Here is a 23,708-nt window from a genome sequence, read left to right as displayed (position 1 = left end):
ACGTTGAAATTGGGCCAAATATTAATAATACCCCTACGATGGCTTCTAAGTGTTCAAGTGAAAGGAAGAGTCACATCTCTCATTTTAAATCAAAAGCTAGAAATGATTAAGCTTAGTGAGGAAGGCATGTTGACAGCTAAGATAGGCTGAAAGCCAGGTCTTTTGCACCACGTTAGCCAAGTTGTGAATGCAAAGGAAAAGTTCTTGAAGGAAATTAAAAGTGCTCCTCCAGAGAACACACGAATGAGAAGAAAGCAAAACAGCTTTATTGCTGATATGGAGAAAGGGATTTTTTGTTTTGTTTTTTTTTGACATGGTGTCTCACTGTGTTGCCCAGGCTGGTTCCAAATCCCTGGGCTTAAGTAGTCCTCTAGCCTCAGCCTCCCAAGTAGCTGGGATTATAGGTGTGTACCACCATGCCTGGCTAATATGAAGAAAGTTTTAGCGTTCTTGATAGAAGATCAAACTATCCGCAATATTCCCTTAAGCGAAGGACTAGTCCAGAGCAAGGTCCTAACTCTCTTTAATTCTAGAGTTAGAAAACTGAGAGAGGTGAGGAAGCTGCAGAAGAAAAGTTGGAAGCTTACAGGGGTTGTTTCATGTGGTTTAAGAAAAGAAGCCATAGCCCTAACATAAAACTGCAAGGTGAAGCAGCAAGTGCTAATGTAGACGCTGCAGCAAGTTCTCCAGAAGGTCTAACTAAGATCATTCATTGATGAAGACAATGAAAACAACAGATGTTCAATGCTGACAAAATAGCCTTGGAAGAAGAGGCCATCTAGGACTTTAATTGCTTGAGAAGAGAAGTCAATGCCTGGCTTCAAAGGATATGCTGACTCCCTTGTTAAGGGCTAATGCGGTTGGTGACTTTAAGTTGAAACCAATGCTCATTACCATTCTGAAAATCCTAGAGCCTTTGAGAGTTATACTAAGTCTATTCTGCCTGTGCTGTATAAGTGGAACAACAAAACCTGGATGACAGCACATCTGTTTACAGCATGGTTTACTGAATATTTTAAGCCCACTGTTGAGACCTACTGCTCAGAAAAAACGATTCCTTTCATTAAGACTTACTGCTCATTGACAAAGTACCTGATCATTCAAGAGCTCTGATGGAGATGTGCTAAGAGGTTAATGTTGTTTTCATGCCTGCTAAGACAACATCCATTCTGCAGCCCATAGATCAAGGAATAATTTTGATGTTCTTATCTTATTATTTAAGAAATACATTTCATAAGACTGTAGCTATCATAGGTAGTGATTTATCTGATGGATCTGGGCAAAATAAATTGAAAACCTTTTGGAAAGGATTCACCATTCTAGATGAATATTCATGACCAGGTGTGGTGGCTCGCGCCTGTAATCCCAGCACTTTGGGAAGCCAAGGAGGGTAGATCACGAGCTCAGTAGTTCAAGACCAGCCTGGCCAACATGGTGAAACCCTGTCTCTACTAAAAATAAAAAAAATAAAAAAATAAAAAATTTAGCCAGGCATGGTGGCACGTGCCTATAATCCCAGCTACTCGAGAGGCTGAGGCAGGAGAATTGCTTGAACCTGGGAGGCTGAGGTTGCATTGAGCCAAGATCACACCACCGCGCTCCAGCCTGGGTGACAGACCAAGACTCGTCTCAGGAAAAAAAAAAAAAAAAAAAAAAAAAAAAGAATATTCAGGATTCATGAGAGGTCAAAACATCAATATTAATAGGGGTTTGGGATGAGTTGATTCCAAACCCACATGGATGACTTTGAGAGGCTCAAGACTTCAGTGGAGGAAGTAACTGCAGATGTGGTGGAAACAGCAAGAGAACTAGATGTAGATGTGGAACCTGAAGACATGATGGAACTGCTGTAATCTCATGATAAAACTTGAATGGATGAGAAGTTGCCTGTTATGGATGAGCAAAGAAAGTGGTTTCTTGAGATGGAATCTGCTGCTGGTGAAGATGCTGTGAATATTGTTGAAATGACAACAAAGGATTTAGAATATCACATACACTTGGCTTCAGTTTTGAGAGAAGTTCAAATGTGGGTAAAATGCTATGAAATAGCGTTGCATGTCACAGGGAAATTTTTTTATGAAAGGAAGAGTTGATTGATATGGCAAACTTCGTTGTTTTCATATTTTAAGAAATTGTCACAGCCACCCAACCTTCAGCAACCACTACCCTGATTAGTCAGCAGCCATCAACATTAAGGCAAGACCCTCCACCAGCAAAAAGATTACAACTCACTGAAAGTGCAGATGATCATTAGCATCTTTTAGTAAAAATATTTTTAAATTAAGGTTTGTACATTAGTTTTGTAGACATGCTATTGCACACTTAATAGACTACAATGTAGTGTAAGTATGACTCTTATGCTTACTAGGAAACAAAAATTTGTGTGACTTGCTTTATAGCGATACTCACTTTATTGCACTCACTTTTACTTGCTTTATAGTGATACTCACTTTATTGGAACTAAACCTGCAGTATCTCTGAGGTATGGTTGTACTGTAAAAATATATTCTTCCTCCTTTTATCGTCACATTTACCTCTTTCTTCTCTTTAGACTGTTGTGTGTCCTTTCAGGTCTATTCATATATGACTTAAAGAGATCATTTCTAAAAGAACATGATACTAATTTTTGGTAAGGCTGAACTCTCAGTCCTCATAATCTCCAGTTAATTGAACCAAATTGTTTAACAGAAAAGCTGTATATGTGACTCCTTCCTCTTTTGTACCATCTACATCTCATCCTGTTGATTTTATCTCTTGAATATTCCCCATACCTCTTTCTTCCTCCTTCTTTTATTACTACTTCTTTGGTTTGAGCCTCACTTATGCTTAATTTATTTTTGCAGTTTAACTGATCTTTTTGTCTGTAGCTTGCTCTTGTTTTCCACAAATATAAAATGAAGATCTAATCATGTTATTCCCTTGATTAAATTACCTATTTCCTATGGGATAGTGCCAACATAAAGGCCATGGCTCACAAAGTTCTTTGTGATTTGGGTTTGCCTGGCTTACCATTACTTTTTTCTCAACTCTCCTGACAGTGAACTTAGGACTTTAAACGTACTGATTTTACATGAGGTCATTTAGCAGAACTTTACCTGTTTGGTGCTCTTCCATTCCCATTTCTTTTTTTTTTTTTTTTTTTGGAAACGGAACCTTGCTCTGTCGCCCAGGCTGGAGTGCAGTGGCACGATCTCAGCTCACTGCTAACTCCACCTCCTGGATTCACGCCAGTCTCCTGCCTCAACCTCCTGAGTAGCTGGGACTACAGGTGCCCGCCACCACACCTGGCTAATTTTTGTATTTTTAGTAGAGATGGGATTTCACCATGTTAGCCAGGATGGTCTCAATCTCCCGACCTTGTGATCCACCAGCCTCAGCCTCCCAAAGTGCTGGGATTACAGGCGTGAGCCACCGCGTCCGGCCCCATTCCCATTTCTTACTCATTCTTCAAGACATAGCCTAAAGCAAAAGTTCCCTATTCCTTAAAAACAACTTTTTTATTGTAGTAAACTATACATAACATAAAATATACCATTAACCATTTTAAGTGTACGATTCACTAGCATTAAGTACATTTATAATATTGTACAACCATTACCCCTATACATTTTCAGAACTTTTTCATCATTTCATACTGGAACTTTGTGCCTTTATTATTCTTACAGCTTTTCTGTAAGTTTAAAATTTTTTCAAAATAAAAAGTAAAAACAAAACAATAATGATAACATGTTTTAATGTATAGAGTTCAGTTAAAATATATGATAATAATACAGAAAGGGTAAGAGAGGGTAGTGGAGTAAATATGTTATAATACTGCAATAAAAGACAAAGATTATATTTCAAAATAACCAGAAGAATGTTCTTACTACAAAGTAGTGATAAATGTATGAGGTGATGAATATGCTTAATACCCTGATTTATCATTACACAAAGTGTAAGTGTATCAAAACATCACAGTGTGCCCCATAAACATATACAGTTATTATGTGTCAGTTAAAAATAAAACTTCAAATAAATGTACTTTCTCTGGGGAAAGAAAAAAAATGAGTTTGACAGTTTCTCTAAAAGTTAATTATAGACTTACCATATGAACTAGCAATTCTACTTCTGGGTATATACCCAACACAGTTACTCAAACAATATATATGCATGTATGTTCATAGTGGCAATATTCATAATAGCAGAAAAGGAATGAAGTACTGATACTACAATGTGCATGAGCCTCAAAAACATTATGCCATGTGAAAGAAGCCAGGCACAAAAGGTCACATTGTGAATGATTCCATATATACGAAGTGTTCAGAATAAGCAAATCCATAGAGACAGAACTGCATATTGGTGGTTGTCAGAGACTAGGGGGAGGAATAATGGGTAGAAACTGCTTAATGAATACATTGCTTTATTTTGGAGTGATGGAAATGTTTTGGATCTAGATAGAGGTGGTTTGTATAACATTGTGAGTGTATGAAATGCTTTAGTACTAGATTATGTTCAGATGGCTAATTTTATGTTTTATGTATTTTACTCCAATAAATTTTTTAAAAATTAAAAAAGACAAAGAATGTCAGATTGGATTTTAAAAGTCCACCTCTCTGTTGCTTACAAGAAACACACCTTAAATACAGATGCTCCTGGACTTACGTTGGGGTTACATCATAAGTTGAAAATATTGTATTTCAGCCTGGTGCGGTGGCTCACGCCTGTAATCCCAGTACTTTGGGAGGCTGAGGTGGGTGGATTGTTTGAGGCCAAGAAAACAACATGGCATAACCCTGTCTCTACTAAAAATACAAAAATCAGTTGGGCATTTTGGCACATGCCTGTAATCCCAGCTACTTGGAAGGCCGAGGCACGAGAATGGCTTGAACCTGAGAGGTGGAGGTTGCAGTGAGTCGAGGTTGCACCACTGCACTCCAGCCTGGGTGAGAGAGTAAGTCTGTGTCTCAAAAAGAAAAGAAAATATTGTATGTCAAAACAAAAAGCACTAATACCCCAGTAAACCCATCATAAAACCCAGAAGTCATAAGCTAAACCATCATAGGTCCAAATTCTCCTTGACTTACAATGCGGTTATGTCCCAGTAAAGTAAAAAATCTTAAATCGAACGAACCATTGTAAGTTGAAGATGCAGAAAAGTTGAAAGCAAAGAATGGAGAAATATATACTGTGCAAGCCCTAACAACAACAAAAAAGTTAGTGTAGTATACGATATCAAAGTAGACTTTAAAGGAGTTAAAAGGGGCATTTTATAATGCCAAATGTTCAGTATACCAGGAGGCACAATAACTTAAGTTTGTATATGCATAATAATATAACCTCAAAACACATAGTGCAAAAAGTGGCAGGATTGAAAGACAAAATAAAACAAAAACTGTAGTAGTAAAAGAAAATCTTAATACTTTTAGTAATTGATAGAATAAGCAGACAGAATTTTAGTAAAGAATATAGAAGATTTAAACAACTCAAGGAATTTGACCTAATTGACATATATAGGATACTGCACCCAACAACAGTAGAATGTACATTCTTTTCAAGTACAAATGGAACATTTACCAAAATTGACCATTTCATTGGCTATACAACAAATAAACAGATTTCAAATTATTGAAATCATAAAGAATATATTACCTGAACACTATGGAATTAAACTTAGCAGTCAATAATGGGAAGATTACTAGAAATTGTCTAAATGTCTGGAAGTTAAGCAGTATAATTCTAAAAGATGTCATGTTTCAAAGAAGAAATCACTATGGAAAGAAAATAGTTTACGATAATGAACATACAATATATCAAAATTTGTTGTTTTCTAATGTATAAACTCAAGTTCTATAAATTTAGTCATAAATGTATATGTCTCAAAATAAGGAAAGGTGAAATCAGTGATCTGAAAGTATTCTTCTGAAGGAGTTAGAAAAAGAACAATAAAAGGAACCCAGAGAAATTAGATAAAGGGAAACAATTAAAATGAAAGTAAATATTAATGAAATAGGAAAGAAGCATGTAATAAAAAGGATCAAAAAGGCCAAAAGTTCGTCATTTGAAAACACTAGTAAAATATAAATTCTTAGCAAGACTAGTGAAGGGGGAAAAAGAAAAGCAAAACTAGCATTATGAATGAAAATGTGTTACTGTAGATTCTGTAGACATCAATAGGCTACTAAGAGGATATTATAAGCAATTTATGGCAATGATTTTGAAAATAGATGGGCAAATTTAAAAGACTGCTTAAGAAAATGAGTGTAAAAAGAAATAAAAAATGTAAATAGTCTTATATCTATTGAAAAAATTGAACTCATAATTTTAAACCTTACTATAAAGGAAAGTCCTGACCCAGATGACTTTACTATATATATAAAGTCTCAATCACACTCTTCCAAACAGTAGAAAAAGAGGAAACACTTTTGTGAGATCAGAATAGTCCTGATACCAAAATCTTACAATGTTAGAGAGAAAAATTATAGATGAATCTCTTTCGTGAACATAAAAGACCATTCCTCAGAGAAAGAAGATATTTGCAGCATCTAACAAAGAATTCCTACAAATAAATAAGAAAAAGACAGCCTGATAGAAAAATATGCAGAGACTTCAACAAGTACTTCACAAAAGAAGAAATTCCTCATTAATCACCACAGAAATGCAAATTCAGACTATGGTGAGATACCATACACTTGCCATAAATTAATAAGACTGACAATACCAAGTGTTGAGAAGAATGTGAAGCAAATGAAATTGTCATACAGTGCTGACGGGAGTGTAAATTAGTACATCTGCTTTTGAAAATTTATTAGCAATATGTATGAAGTTTGGGTAAATGCCTTGCCTACAACCAAGCAATTCCAGTCTTAGGTATATACTCAAGAGAAATGCATGCACAAATTTACCAAAATATATGTACAAGAATGTTTATAGCAACTTTATTCCTAATAGCCTTAAAGTGTAAACAGCCTAGATGTCCATTAACAGTAGAACGTATAAATTGTGCAATATTCCTACAGTGAAATATTATACTGCAGAGAAAAACACAATACTGCTACATGAAATGACATGGATAAATTCACAAATAATATTGAGCAGAAGAAGCCAGACGCAAAGTAATATATATTGTGTGATTATCTCTATAAGTTTCAATAACAGGCTAATTTGCGACGCAAAGAAGCCAAAGTAGTGATTATCTCTGAAGAGGAGTGGAACATTGTAACTCTACTACTAATAATCTTCTATATGTTGATCAGAGTGATAATTACAGATGTGTTCATTCTCTGGTAGTTCATTTGGGCACTTAGATATGTTATATTGAGTGTATGTTATACTTCAGTATATTCCCTTCTCAAGTTTGACCTATAGACCATTGATTATCTTCTGCCATATCAGTCGTGTCTCCAGATTGGACTTGTATTTTCCTACTTTGATTTTGGTTTCATTAAAAATATTTGTACTTTTATCAACTCTCTAGATATATCTCATCCATTTTTTTCTAACTTCACTGTTATCTTTTTGTGACCTCGAGTGGATTGTTGGCTGTCTTTGTTAAAGCTACCTAACCAGCATAAGTCAGTTCATCTGCTCCTATTGTATAGATGCTCTTATCTTTTTGCATTCTACTAAGTATGCCAAATAATTCATTGAGGTTTTTTTGTTTCTCAGTCATTTTTAAAGATGTGTTTTTTCTATGACTCTACTTTCCATAAATTATCAGTATTCCTTTTATTAAAATCAGATTTGTTGGCTTCCCCACAACCTCCAGACCCTTCCTCAAACATGGTAAAATGCATTCAAACTTATTTTCAGGAATCATAGGGACAGTTGCCTTCTTCTCTTTACTAATGGCCAGATCCTTTGCTGAGATCTATACCTCAGAAGTAAATTGATGTCCATTTTGGTTGCCACTTTATTGTAGACAGGGGCCAGAAACATTATATTCAGGGGGTGGTCTTACTGTCTACTTCAGTGAATCATATAACTGAAAACCTACAATTGACAGCATGTATTCTACCAAAGTTATTGCTAGAATTATCCTATTGTGTTAATTCTTGGGGGGTCCCCCTCACCGCCATACACTCATAGTCATGTAGAGCATTACTGCTAGTTCTGTTCATTATTGCCTAATCCTTTTCTGGGAGTTTCAGTCATTCAGGTATATAGAAAGATGTTGTCCAGGGATCAGTACTCCAGCCTCCATAAATAGCAGCATTTATCTAGTAGAGCAACAAATGCTTAATACTGTGATTCAGAGAGATCCCAAACGTCATTAATAGAATACACAGTGGAGGTCTATTTTATAAGAGAAAGCTTAGTTTGATTTTTTTTTCTGCAATTTCGGGTGTTTAAAGAGAATAGTTGAAGGATGCTGTATTAGTGGACTTCTAGCGACTGTTTTGAACCAGAAGCCTTGCCCTAATTCTTGTAGTCTGAGTGCATCGTTGGCTGTCTTTGTTAAAGCTACCTAACCAGCATAAGTCAGTTCATCTGGATATCAGCATTAGAATTGTGGTGGCAGATTTTCCTGAAGGTAAGTATAGCTTGGAAGTTATAATTATTACAGAATAAGAGTGAGTCACCTTGATAAACCACCAAGTCTATCCATTTAGCCATCAAATTTTAGGATTACAGATGGTGGGCAGAGAATTGATGAAGTTTCCCCTCTCTCCTTACCCTGTGAATATACCTTATTTTTTTCCTATTATAACAGTGATATCTATTGGTTAAAATTTTTTAAAATGTTGTAGTTTTAAATAGAAGGCAGAAAGGGAAAAGCTGTCTGGCATCTAACCTTCTAGAGATTTCTATTGCTAATTATTTAGTGTGTTATCTAACCAGTTTCATTATTTGAGTATGTCTATATATATATATTATATATAGTTTCAGAACCATAAATGGAATCACACTGTGCATTCTGCCATAAATATTATTTATTTATTTATATATTTTTTGAGACGGAGTCTTGCTCTGTTGCCCAGGCTGGAGTGCAGTGGCACCATCTTGGCTCACTGCAAGCTCCGCCTCCCGGGTTCACACCATTCTCCTGCCTCAGCCTCCCAAGTAGCTGGGACTACAGGTACTGCCATCACGCCTGGCTAATTTTTTGTATTTTTAATAGAGACGGGGTTTCACCATGTTAGCCAGGATGGTCTCGATCTCCTGACCTCATGATCCGCCCGTCTCAGCCTCCCAAAGTGCTGGGATTACAGGCGTGAGCCACCGTGCCCAGCTCCGTAAATATTATTATTTATTGAGTATTTACTGTGTGCTTAGAACTTGCCAGTTGTTTTACATGTATTTTCTTGTTTTATTTTCACAATCACCATATTTTATTGGAGTTATACAGTTTTACAGAAACAAGCTGAGAGAGGTTAGGTAACTTCCCCAAAATTACTCAGCCAGAAAGTGTTAGAACCAAGACTTGAACTCAGATCTTGAGGAATATGGCCAAAATCCATATTCTTAACCATATTCCATTGTTCTAAAGCTGCTGTTCTCACTTAGCAGTATATTTTGGACATTTTCCCATGCAAATGTACATATAGATATATCTCATCTTAATGGCTACAAAGTGTTCTGTTGTATCAGTGCCCCACAACTTAATTAGCAAATCTCCAATTAATGGTTTTTTAGATTTTATTTTTATTTTTATTTTTTTTTTGAGACAAGTTTTGCTCTTGTCCCCCAGGCTGGAATGCAATGGTGCAATCTCGGTTCACTGCAACCTCCACCTCCCGGGTTCAAGTGATTCTACTGCCTCAGCCTCCCGAGTAGATGGGATTACAGGTGCCTGCCACCACGTCTAGCTAATTTATTTATTTATTTATTTTAGTAGAGATGGGGTTTCGCTATGATGGCCAAGCTGGTCTCAAACTCCTGACCTCAGGTGATCCACCTGCCTTGGCTTCCCAAAGTGCTAGGATTATAGGCATGAGCCACTGTGCCTGGCCTAGATTTTCTTTAAAAAAAAAAAAAAAAAAGTTTATTTCTTTCATTATTTTTTTGGAGACAGGGTCTCGCTCTGTTGCCCAGGCTGGAGTGCATGGTGTGATCGTAGTTTGCTGCAGCCTCATACTGGACTCAAGCAATCCTCCCCTCAACCTCAGCCTCTTGAGTAGCTGGAACTACAGACACACACCACCACGCCCAGTTATTTTTTAATTTTTTTATTTTTTGTAGAGATGGGGTCTCACTTTGTTGCCCAAGACGGTCTCAAACTCCTAGCCTCAAGCCAGCCTCCTGCCTCAGCCTCCCAAAATGCTGGGATTACAAGCATGAGCCACCATGCCTGGCTTTTTAGATTGTTTCTAATCTGTATCTGTCTTCTTGTGCCAGTGTCATACTATTCTAATTACTATAGTTCTATGGTTTATTTTAATATCTAGTAGGACAAGTCCCATATTTTTCTCCCTAAACATTTTTTTTACCCTCAAGCAAGTAGTTCTTTTAGAATAATGATATATTTAATATATAATATTCTCCAACATCTCTACTATGATTTTAACTGGAATATGTTAGATAAACATTATAAAAGAATTTTTATCAGTACAGTATTGGACAGGATAGAGAAATTTTCAGTGCAAGGTCTGGCTAAAGCATGTTTTGGGTCAGTGTCTCAACCTCTGGTCTGGGAGTCCCTGGACCTAGAACATTTACTTAATTAGCTGTTGGTAGGGCATTTGAGTATTGCCATCAGAGTCACTAACAGCCATGGTTCTTGGATTTTTGGATTATGGATCCCTTTGAAAAGCATTTGAAAGTTATGTGCCGTCTTCCCTCAAAGGCACATAAACAGAACTTTATGTACAGTTTCAGGGTGGTAAGGAACCCCTGAAATCTATTTATGGATCATAGGTTAATAATTCCTGCTATGGGAACTGAAGATACCAAGATAGAGAAGTCTAGTATTTTAGGAATATATAATAAATGACCGGATTATTATGTAATTGTCTGCAAAGAAAAATTACTATTTTTGTGATACATGGATTAATGATCAGCTATTGTACCCAAATAATAAAAATAAGAATACTGAATTTCTCTGATAGCCTGAATGAGAATGAGGATTTTGAATAACAACCTTGGGGGATGTCTAGGCTAAACAAGGAACAGTTATAAAAGCAGTAAGGAAGACAAATATGCCAGGGTATGGAAGAGAACATGAACTTCCAAGTCACTTAGACCTGAATTTGAATCTCATCTCTGCCACTTACTAGCTGTGGAAATTTAGGCAAGTCACGCATGAAGCTCTGAGTCTAAATACATTACAGTTGCTGTTAACAATAACAATAATAAAATATATCAAGAAAATAGAGCATTTCTAATTTTAAATGTGAAGCTCTGAGTAAGAAGAGTCAAAGCAGAAGAGTGAGGTATTCAAGGTGAGTTTGGGTTAAGTTTCTTTGCAGTTAAAAGATAGTCGTTTAGCAAGAGCTAGTTCTTGCAGAATGGTAAGATTAGAAGCCTGACTTGAGATTTCATGAAAAAAGCTAGTATTTTTAGTAACTCAGAAATTTGAAGAAAAGGACTAGTGAACAATTATACAGATGGAAAAGTGTACATATGCTTTAAAGGAGCACCCAAGAGAACATATTGCCATTTTGTAGATCACTGTGATTTAATCTTTCAGCAATCATAACAACAATGGCAACTACTCACATTTATTGAGAATTCATTCTGTGCCAAGAACTGTGCTAAACACTATATGCATTATCCCTTTCAATCTTCACAACACTTCCTAGGAGGTAGATCTCATCCTCTGCATTTTATCAATGAAGTAGGTCACAGACCTGGTAAGTGGCTAGGATTTATTCCCATGCTTAAGCATTATACTGTAACCTCTTGAATTAGTCCACTCATGTAACTGCAGTCTACCCAAAAAGTTCAAATGATCGGGAATTTTTATGTATCTCTATAATGTACAGAATTTATTTTGAAAATGAGGGATTTGTTAAAGTTATGAAAACAGCCCAATTTAGTAACCCTACATCTGTATTTCTATATAATGATAGTAAAGAAGTATGGAACCTAAGGCAACTTCTGAATGCATTGGGTATTCCATTTTTTTTCCAGTTAACCAAGTTCAGTTAACTGGAACCTTTTATTGTTCTAACCATCGTTATTTATATATGTATTTATATATATGAACATAAGGAAATAAATTCAGTCAACCAATAAGTATTATATCCAAACAAGTCCAAATGTTTTCTTTCATCTGTTTAGAAGTTTTTCTGATAAAGAATATAACATCTTTTAATTTTTTGCTAAAATTAGAATTAATTTTTACTTTATGTAAGAAAAAGAGCACATTGAAACTATACCATATACTGATCATTTATATAAGATAATCTTATCTGAAAAGAAATCTATTTTTGATTTGTCTTAAACAAAACTGACATCTTTTAGTAAATCTAAGTTGTCTTTTCTTGGCTGTTAAATCTTTTGTGGGAATAATTAAGAGAGCACTGAGTACAAAATGTTTTTATTTCAACTGTTCAAAAACTAGGTTATAATATATAAATTTCTCTAAAAATATTTGAATGTGGCTTTAAGGAATACTATGCTGTTCAAGAACTTTGATTATAAGTGAATTCTATTTAATTAAAACTTGACTGCAAAAAATTTTTTGAGTGCTCCTAATTTGTAATATAATTTGTAATGTGAGAAAAAACAAATGCCCAAATGCTTTCGTGATAAGATTTCTATATCTGAAGTAATGGTCCAGTTAATTTAAAATGAAAGAGAAATACTGAAATTCCTTCACTGGTGATCAGCACTTACTGAGGCTCTGCGGTTTTGTAAAAATGTTTATAGTTACAGAAGTATTTTATACTTTTTATATGATTAAAATTTAATTTCTTCCCCTATTTTTTGTTTGGCTTTCTTTTGTCTGTTTTCTTTCTTTAATTGAAAAAACTAATGGAACCAAATATAAGATGGTACCACTGTTTTTTCTTTCTTTTGTATAATCTTGTTGCGTGTCTCTACATAAGCTGTTCTGGCCACTCATCATAGTAACCAGCTGGGCCATTTCACCTGCTGGAGCCATTAAAGAGGACTCTCTCCCCCTAGATTAATCCCCTCCGACATTAGTTTTTTGCACTGACAACTAGAGCAGGCATTCAGAATTTGCAGGTGGCCAGTGTGACGCACATAATTGCCTACAATTTTAGGCAATGAATAAAAATGGTCTACATTACTTGTCAAAGGTTGTATATGCAGTGCCAAGTGAGATCTATGGGAAGCCTTTTAGGGTTTAAAGAACAGTTAATAGCAAGGCTGCACAGGGCTTTTTTAATCATAATGCATTTGTAATATAGCACTTTGATCTTCTCCTTGTAGGAAATGGTGTTACATTAGCCACTTTTAAACATTTATGAGTGAAATTCAGTTATAGAAGAGTAAAAGTGATTATTCTTAAGCAGAACATGTTAGATTTCATTAAAAGTTTTCAGCTTGCCCCTTCCTTGTTAAAATCTGTGGGAAGTCCTTTGCCTGGAGGGTCTCAAATCAGGATCTAAGGATATAAGGCTTTTTCCTTATTTTTCCTGTTGGTAACAGCAAGATTTGGAAGGAAGGTATACTAAATATTGAGATAATTTATACAAATGGATATTTAAAGGAGAATAACTGATTATGGTAAAGTAAAATACATTGAAAAAAAATCCAGGAAATTGATTACTAATAATTGTGTTACAATAAATTTTGAGAAATGCATATTTAAAACATATCCATAAATTATCTTTAATAACAACAACAGAAACCCAGATGACTCTCAAATGCACTTCTTCTGGAAGAGCTAAATTTGACCTTTCAGACCCCAGAGCCTTTTATTAACACCTGCCTGTAAGGAGAACCTTGCCACACGCAGCTTTTAGATTCAGAACCACAAAACTGATGAGGAAAGGCTTGAAGGGTTCAGTTTGTGTCACTTGCTGTTTGCCGTTTCCATTTCACAGATGATTAATCTTTCTGTGAAGAAAGGCCAGAGAAACAAAGCACATTGGGCTCTTCCTGCAGTTACTCCTTCTGAATGCACACTAGCTTGCTAACTAAAAGGCCTTTAGATTTCCAGCAGAGAGAGATGTTCTGAAAGTGAATGCAGCTGGTTGGAGGTCACCAGTGCAGGGCTCTTGCCATTGTGTAATGGAGGCTTTGGCAGGTTGGGGGGGTGGGGGAGTTGGGGGTATTGGGGGTGCGGCTGCGGGAGAAGTGGGCAGGGAGAAGGTGTTGGCAAAAAATTAATTTAAAATAAAAAGGGATTTGGTCAGTTGATTTAATATTTTGGAGGCTGGATCATCAATAATAGGCTCAATTTTGTCTTGTTTGTTTTTCTTCTTAGGGGAAAAATATAATTTAGTCTTTCTTCAGTATATCCCCTCACTCCATTTTCTAATAGCATGTTTGTCTTCTATATGGCATCACTAGGTAATATTGAAATGGTAGTAACTCTTGTATTTAGTCTTTGATGTAATTGAATTGTCTTGACATTTTTCAGGCTGTTACTAATTTTTGCTAATATTGTCCATTTTATACATTAAAAATTTAATGCCACAATGTTTTATTAGTGTTTGGTTTTTAAATGAGATATTGAAAATAATTATTTGTGTGACCTAGCCCCCTTTCATTAAAACAATCTATTTTTATTTTGAAAATTTGAAAACTTTTTATTTTAATATTTAGTATCTAAATGTTTAGTTATTCATATATATTTACTTTTTTCTCAATCATGTGTAGGATATAATGTGCAAAGTAAAATCCTGGGTTATAGATCAAAAGAAACCTGTTCGCTTCTATCATGATTGGAATGACAAAGAGGTAAGTTATAAATATCATGCCATCTATTACTGCCTTTGCTTTGATTTGCTAGGGAACAAATTAGAGCTGTCATTATTTTACACTTACCATTATATCTAAATTTTTATTTCTGTCAGTGATTGCTTATTCCTGGGCTTGTTATTTTTTTCTTTTCCCCCATTCATGATATTTCATAACCACTAATCTTTTGGAAACAAGAATTATAAAAATGAAAATGCCTACTTGTTTTAAGGAATGTTTACTTTCACATTCTTCAGTGATTTACTCCATATTTACCAAACTTTTAAAAGGGATTCTTTCTCCATCTCCCACTTTAGATTGAAGTGTTGAATAAACACTTATTTTTGACTTCAAAACCAATGGTCTACTTGGTTAATCTTTCTGAAAAAGACTACATTAGAAAGAAAAACAAATGGTAAGTTTTTCCTCACCAGATGTACCCAGATGCATCATCTCTGTACACACACAAACACACACCCACATACATGTACTTAACGGCAATGTTTAATTTTAATATTTTTCTCCTTATTATTAAAAAGTTTAAAATGAATGAGAAAGCTGTGCTTGGTATTTACCTTCACAGATGAGTCTTCTAATTGACTTATAGTTAGAGAACTTAAGAAAAACTGAATTAAGTAAGCAATATCGAATTATATATATTTACTTATCAAATGTAAGTTTATTAGACATTATTATTTCCATTGCAAAATGAGAATAAATGTAGTCACAACAATAAAACTTCTTACACTAGGAATTTCTAGCTGTGTTGATATTACAAGTGACTTTAAAATACCCGCTTGGGGTTGTAGCTGGGCATGAATTTTAAAATCTAAATTGAATGCTTAAAAACAAAAAAAAAAGGCTGTGTGTGGGGAAAGACCAGTACCTGTTTCAAATGCTTTAAAAGTACATCGAAGTAAAAACTATGCATTCATGTACTGATTGTCATTTTTGGCATGTAACCAAAATGTACAAGATTTGTTACTATCACTGATAACTTCAGAAAATTATATGTTCATGTACCTGTGGGCATGTCCACATTTGGCATACCACTCACTTTGACTTGCCTCACTGGACTCTTAAGTATTTTATACTATTGAGTCATACAAACAAATCAAAACTATCCAAAGCAAAATATCTGAATTCTCCTAAAATATATTGTCTGTTTCTCCCTGTACTTCATTAAGTACTTAGATGCACATGGTTTCAATTTTCCATTAAAAATTCTCATTTCCATATGATATCAAAGAGTGAGAAGGCTTTAAACTGAAAAATAAACATTCATAGACTGGAAGCCAAAACAATAATTAATGTCAGATGGTTAACTCCAATAAATCATTAGAATAAATTCTGTGAAATTACTGCAACTAAAAATGCCCTGTTGATATTACTATAAGACATTTTGTGTTCCTGATAGGAAGCTGAATTTAGCCTCTTTATTGGTAATGTTCTAAAAAGCATAAATTTAACGTAAAGATTTCATTCAGGCTGGTCAGTATCCTCCATCAGGTAATTAACTTTAAAATAATCAGTTCTGTCTCCTTTCAAATTCTTATGAATTTGATGATTAATGTGTTAAAAATTGTTACCTTTAGGAATGAATTTTAAAATTTATTACTTGACCTCAGTTAATAAATCTTCTCATTGTGGTATGAATGGTAAGGTTTCTTGAGGCTCTGAAACAATACAGACATCAAAGTTTACATGAAAAGGGATGAGTCAGTTTCCTTGCCCAAAGGGGCTTCTCACACCTGTATTTGGATGATTACAGGTAGAACTCCCTGGCTCTAATTGTATAGTAAATACCATTTCCCAGACCCTAATGGTAGACAGACTGCTTAGGAGACGCCAGTCTGTGATTTAGCTGTCGCCAGACACCCCATGTTTTTTGTGAGACCAGTTGTGATGATGATATGGTTATAGGCAATTGAAAGTAAACCCTTGTCTAAATAGCAAATTTTAATTTATAATAATGTAGAGGTATGAATGATCCTATTTTATAAAACCAAATCTTAATAGGTTTTATGTATAACTAATGATCTGGTTTGGGGTTGGTGTGTGTATGTCTTGGGGGGAGGGTTGGGAGAGATCCAGATCTTGTGGAAGTTAGTATAATTGTAGCTGAAAGATCAAAGACTGGGTAACTGAGTGATGTTCCAGAAGAGAATTTACCACATAGCCATTTTCTGTACAGTTTCTGCCGCCTGCTGTTCCTATTTTCCCTCAAGCTAGCCATTGACTACCCCCTGTGCATCCCTGCTCGTAAAAAATGATTGAGGAAGTATTTGTCATGTATTTATGAGTGGGAAATATTGTGTGATAGGGAATGGCATCTACTGGAGCCAGAAAGATTGCCATTTTCCTTTCATTCAGCCACTCTGCTACAGCTTTAAATCCTCTGTTTATGCAACATAGCCTTTGTATTAAAGTGCAGAATAAATTTTTATTATGAAGGATATGAACACTAGGTTTTCATCATTTATAACACTGAAAGCAGATGTAAATAGTTAAAATCCATTTTAACTACTAAATCCTTTTAATTGTGTTAGCATCTTGTTTTTTGGTAATGTTTACATCTAAGCTCCATTTGCATTATTAGTTGCTTCTTTAGCAAAATAAAAAGCTTTTATTTTTTAAGATTAATACGTAATGTTACTATAGCAAATAAGACTGATGCAGGAAACAGTAATAAATACTTTCATGGGTCTTTTAGCTCTGGAAAGCTATTTTAAACCATCAAGAAAGAGGAGAGGAGAGGTTTGTGACTTTGTCCACAAGAGGAGACTAAAACTGTTGTTATTTTAGCAGGTCACCATTTCAGAAGTATTGAACACTTTACTTACTGAAGTTCACCCTAAATGTAAATGGTAATGTGTTATTTTTCAACCCCAGAAAAGAAGGAAGCATTTTGAAAGATAAGTCTATTGTGTTATTGAGTAGCTATATTGACCTTTTGTAAGATGCAAAAACTGGAATGGCTGCAAGCATTAGTCACTGAATTAGTCATTTCATTGATTTATGACTAAAGACCTAGCCCCTGAAGAGAAGCTGACATGGCAGCCGGGTTGGTTGCAGTTGTGTTATGATCAAATGACAGTAATCAAGATGTTGTAAGTGAATCCACAAACCATTTTTTATTATTACAAATTGCTGTTTCTTGAATGAATAAAACTATATAGAAGTTTTTGTTGTTTTTGGTGAGCACAAGCATTTTTGAACACTTGAGGTTTTCATTTTCTAAACACGATCAGCTGTTACTTATAACTAAGATTATACTATACGCGGTATTAATTTTCATTTGAGATTGCTTACTGAGTCATGGTGTCAAGCAGGTACAGGACATTAGAACTGTCAAACTACTGCTTAATTAGGGGTTTAAATTTCAATCTTTGCACCCTTGCTGCTCTGTTAGTAGAATATGCCATCCAATTATGAAATCAGTAGAACAAACTAATTTTAGATATTTTTTACACCTACCAGCCATCAATTATGTTTCATTTTTGTGATCCTACCTTTCTTGAAGCTATTAATAAAGGATCATTATATTTTATTGTTTATTATACTACATATTTATGTTCAACTGGAAAATATAACTAAACTTTTAGATATGCAGACTGTGTGTTTGTGTGTGTGTGTGTGTGTGTGTGTGTGTGTGCGTGTGTGTGTGTTATACACACATTTTCATATGCCCTGGTGGGCTTATAGTCATTTAACATTACCTTTTGGGTAATATTATATGAGTCAGTTAATCTGAGTGATGAAATTGATTCAAGATAGGTAGACAAATACTTGGAAAGTCTTTTAAGTCGTTTAATAATGGAGGGCAATGTGTCAAGTTCACTAAATGCATTTTAAATAGAAAAATGTTTTATTATTCTTATTTTACCATGATTCAGTTCCTTCCCCTTTCCCATCTTTGTGTGTTCATTAGTTTTCCACATAATCTGTACACAACAACTAAAAATAGTTTGGGAATACTATACATTATGTGCTTGGTTCGGGGGGAATCATGGAATAAATATATTTTCTTGATTTCTTGAGCTGCCTATAAAAATTACAGCTACTATATCTCAGCAGGTATATATGTAGGTGGAAGTGCGTATATTTTTGACACACAATTTCCTATTTCTGTATGTGTGCATATATATACAAACACATGTATGCATATAAATATAAAAAACTTTCTGTAGAAGTATTGGAGGTCATCAGTTTCTGACAAGATCATTTAAACTAGAAATATAACACAGACATTCTGCTTTGGAAAGATTACTTTGTATTATGATAAAGCTTATTGTTAACAGTATTATTTATACTATGAATTAGGATTTCAAATAATTTTTGGTGAATGAATTTTGTGGAATTACTTCTTTCTCTGATCAGAATCTTTAGAATTAAAAAGAATATGATAAAGAAAAATGATCTTTTTATTACAGGAGATGGAAGGCTGAAAGAAGTGGGGATGGGGAAAAACCTTTGCCCATTCAGGAATCTTTTTTTTTTTTTTTGATCAAATGTACTTTTGCATTTGAATATATTTTTACATGTAATAATATTTGTGAATTCCTATTTGGTTTTCGTTAAATGGGTTTTGAATATTCTTTCAACAATTTCATATTCTTATCAAGAGGTAACAATGCAGTAGTGCACTTCTGGTTTCTTATGAAAGAGATAATTCTATACGAAAGCACTTTTTTTATATGAACATAATGCTACTGACCCTATGCATATTAGGAATTTCCCTTGGCCTGTTTGTATTTTTTGCAATACTATTTATAGCCAATGATTTCTATTTGCCAGATGGTTCACTGAATTTAAGAAAGTGATACATTTGGGAGTGCCCGTTGTAATCTTCATTAGCACCATCTGCTGACTTACTGATTTGTGAGTGATGTAATTTATCAAATATGTCAGGACTTTCATCTTTTTCAAACTAGCTGAAGAATTTCACTCCACATAAACAGGAAAAGTTTTATAAAATTTGTTCTAGCTTCCACAGATTAAAAGGTTTATAAGTACTTTTTAAAAAATAAGTGTTCCTTAGGATTCTGTCATGTGAAATTAAAATATATATTCCCTATACGTGTACACACATCTATGATCTAGGAAATGAAATATAAAGTTTGGTTTATAGCTATACAGTGTTCTTCAAATTACAAATGATTCATCTACACAAAGAATTTCTTTGCTTCCCTACCCTACTCACTTTGTTGAATAATTCAAAAACAATCCTCTTAAAAATCTGCACTAGAGATTAAGGATCTCTGAGTCATATTTTGTTACCAAAACACTGAGTTGGGATGAGCTACACTCTTACAACCGGAGTTGATATGGTTTGGATTTGTGTCCCTGCCCGAATCTCATGTTGAATTATAATCCCCAGTGTTGGAGGAGGGGCCTGGTAGGAGACAATTGGACTGCAGGGGTGGATTTCCTTCTTGCTGTTCTCATGATAATGAGTGAGTTCTCATGAGATCTGGTTGTTTAAAAGTGTATAGCACCTACCCCTTTGCTCTCTTCCTCCTTCTCCGGCTGTGCCTGCTTCCTCTTTACGTTTGCCATGATTGGAAGTTTCCTGAGGCCTCCCCAGCCATGCCTCACAGCCTGCAGAACCGTGAGCCAATTAGACCTCTTTTCTTTATAAATTACCCAGTCTCAGGTATTTCTTTATAGCAATGTGAGAATGGACTAATACAGGAGTTTAGTAGTTGGTGAAGAAGGTAGAGGAAAATTTTGAAGCTCAGAAATCTTAGGACTGTTGGGAGTGGGAAATATAGGGCAGGACCTCGGGAAGGATTTAGAATGGAGGTTCAAGATAGTTTGTAGGATTTGAATAACAGGTTTTCCTGGGAGAAGGGTGGAGAAAAGGAAAGGTGAACAATGTCAGTGTTTTACAGCCTAATATGTCCTGCTTGTGTGGGACAGGAGGAGCATTATTTGTCTCTACTGTTCTTTCCTGTGCAGCGTGTTCCCCAGACACAGCATCTACCTTTGGATTTAATGCTGTAGTGTAACTATTTGATGAGTTAAATAGACTTGAAGGCTAGCCCAAAATGTTAGGTACCATTAATAATATTGTTTCTATAAGGAAAATGAATCCTAAAAAACTGGAGAATATGGTCTATTTGTAACCTAGGGAGTAGATACTGTCAAGGAGTTGGTGTGTTAAGAATACTACTTTAGAATTTGAAATACAAGTGCTATGGTCTTTATTTGCTACTATAAGTAGCTCTTTGAACTTGGCCATTTAAATTACTTAGCCTTTCATGTAGAAGGTAATTCATTGAAATTGTTTATATAAAATGTGTTCTGTATAAATAATGTTTCCCAAATTTAGTTATAGCTCAAAAAGTATTCAATAATAGAAAAAAGACTTGTTTTGGCCTTGTGAATGCATCTTTTGGATACATTACCTCGGTTTTTATTTCTGTTATTGGATTAAGGAACAAAATTTATTACATGTATAAATATAACAGTGAGACTCCCATGATATCACTGCCATGTTCTCTACAACCCCATCCCCTCTTTCAGGTTGGGCCCTATAACTTCACCATTTGCAGCTTAGAAGATTTTATTGTCACCTTTGGCTTCCATTAGAGTAAATCATTCTTTGTTTACATTGTTACAATATGTACAGTCTTTATGTAAAATCATATTACAGTAGCATGATTTTTGAAAGAAAATTGTTTATTCTTTTAAAAACCTTTTAAAACAGTTTCATTGTGATTTCCTATATCTCAGTCTCTCTGAGTATGAATGTATGTATGTATATGTTGGGGGTGAGGCAGTGCAAGTTAGTAAAGAATTAAAGATCATCTCTAAGTTTCCCTTCCAGGGCTAGAATTTTATGATTTTAATGAAGTGTAATGAATTCATAAAGAAAAGATGCCCATGCAAATATCTAGGTTTGCCATGGTAACTTTTCCTAATTGTGTACAGAGCATTCCTGAGGTTGCAGCCCAATTTAAGAGCAACTTTTCTGGACTGGATTACAGATAAGACCTGATCTTTTTTCCTACTCTCATTCCCTCTTCCATATCTCAGGGCCTTGAAAATAAGCCTTTTCTGCGTCTCACCATGTTTCTTCCCATCTTTCGTCATATTGGGCAGCTGTTGCTTTGGCTAGAATAAGAGCAAAGTGAATTGGCATATCTGTATTTGAGATCAGTAACATTACTTAAACTATTACATTCCTTTATTCTAAATTGACCTAGAAAGCATTTCCCATCAAAAATATTAGAATGTGACACTCACCCTCAAAAGCCTATTTAATTCACAATGTAGTAGAAATAGAACAATTTGAGAAATATTTTTGTATCTGTGACCATTTTTACCACCAGTTTTAAAATTCTGCTTTTTAAAAATGTGTTTTAAAATAACCGACTTACGAACTTTGCATATACTCCTATTTATATAAGGCTGGGACTGCACATTGCTGTACAATCTATCTTTTTAATGCTTTACATCAAGAAAAGCAAAACTTGATAAAAAACTGTCATTATAAATGCAAATTTCAAATTTATGTTCCTTTTGAAGACTGTGAGCTCATTGAGAAGGTGGGTACTGTTTTCTTTTTCCTTTTTAAGCAAATAATTATTAAGAATTATTAAGCCCTTCTGTGTGTCATGTTATCTTAGGTGGTGAACAGAAAAAGCCCTTTCTCCTGGAGGACTTACAGTCTCATGGAGTAATAGACATCCAAGAAACAGACATTTAATATAATGCAGGGAATGATTAGGACCGTGAATAAAAACAAAGCAGAGTAAGAGGAAACTGTTTTAGTTAGGGCGGCTGGGGAAGACCTTATGAAATAAGGATACATGCATGCCATGAGAGAATCCATGGAAAGCTCAGTCCAGGGAGAGGAAACTGCAAGTACAAAGGCTCTGAGGTAGCTAGATGGAATAAAACAGAATACGAGTTATAGGAATAGAAGTTAGAGAAGGAAACAGGAGTCAGTTGATGTAGAGCATAATGGGCCATCAAAAAGGAATAAAATGTGAAGACAACCACTTGAAAAGAACTTATATGTTTTTATTTAAGTACATTCCATTGAAACATTTTAAACATGTTCTAAATGTGTTCTAAAATTTTATTTGGGTTTTAAGAATAACCATCATGTATTTTCTAGTTTGCTTTCGTTGATTTCTTATAGTCCAGAAATATTTTTGATTGCTAAATGTTTTAAACAGCCTTTAAAGTAATAATTGCAATTTATTTCAAATTTCGTCTTTCCTTTTCCATGCTCGTCTAGTGACTTGTTGATTCATGCTACCAATTATGAAGCACTTTTTAAAAGCCCCTCGATGTATGACTTCAAAGAAGTAGATTGAACTTTATTAAGAAATAACAGCAGCCAACATTTGTCCAGAGCCTTATGGTGTTTCAGCTTTTTTATTTCATTTGATCCTCAAATTCCGAGATGGCCCTCATTACACTGTTACATTGGTCTTGAATTGAATGTTTACTAAAATGAAGCATTTTTTTCCTTTTCTTTTTTTTTCAGAGACAGGGTCTCACTCTCTTGCCCAGGCTGGAGTGCAGTGGTGCAATCACAGCTCACTGCAGTCTGGACCTCCCTGACAGGCGCAGGCCACCACACCTGGCTAATTTTTGTATTTTTTGTAAGAGTCAGGGTTTCCCATGTTGCCCAGGCTGCTCTAGAACTCCTTGGCTCAAGCGATCCACTTGCCTTGGCCTCTCTAAGTGCTGAGATTACAGGTGTGAACCACTATACCTGGCCAAAATGAAGCATTTGCATCACTGGAATAAGAGTTCTGCATATTAGTTTAGGAATGGGTTACTCCAACAGAGAGAGAAATAAGCTTTGTCTTTCCATTAGCAAAGATTTAGCAGTGCCTTTTCAGTACTTTAAATATTTGTGATTGAAATCAAGGGGTAGTCATCAGTATTCCTGG

At 34.9% G+C, this 23,708-nt stretch overlaps 1 protein-coding gene across 2 annotated transcripts in view; it reads left to right on the top strand.

The window, feature by feature from the left end:
* OLA1 (Obg like ATPase 1) overlaps positions 1-23,708 on the top strand; it is a 181,665-nt gene that overhangs the window by 117,710 nt on the left and 40,247 nt on the right. For both annotated transcript variants that reach the window (XM_003253728.3, XM_004091970.3), the window contains 2 exons: positions 14,713-14,793; positions 15,111-15,208. In XM_003253728.3, the coding sequence (XP_003253776.1) occupies positions 14,713-14,793; positions 15,111-15,208 (179 nt within the window). The remainder of the gene's footprint in view (positions 1-14,712; positions 14,794-15,110; positions 15,209-23,708) is intronic.

The sequence above is a fragment of the Nomascus leucogenys genome, chromosome 22a (genome assembly GCF_006542625.1).
Source record: "Nomascus leucogenys isolate Asia chromosome 22a, Asia_NLE_v1, whole genome shotgun sequence".
In the NCBI taxonomy this organism is placed as follows: Eukaryota; Metazoa; Chordata; class Mammalia; order Primates; family Hylobatidae; genus Nomascus; species Nomascus leucogenys.
The sequence above is the reverse complement of the archived record's forward strand: the minus strand, read 5'-3'. Positions and strand labels throughout refer to the sequence as shown.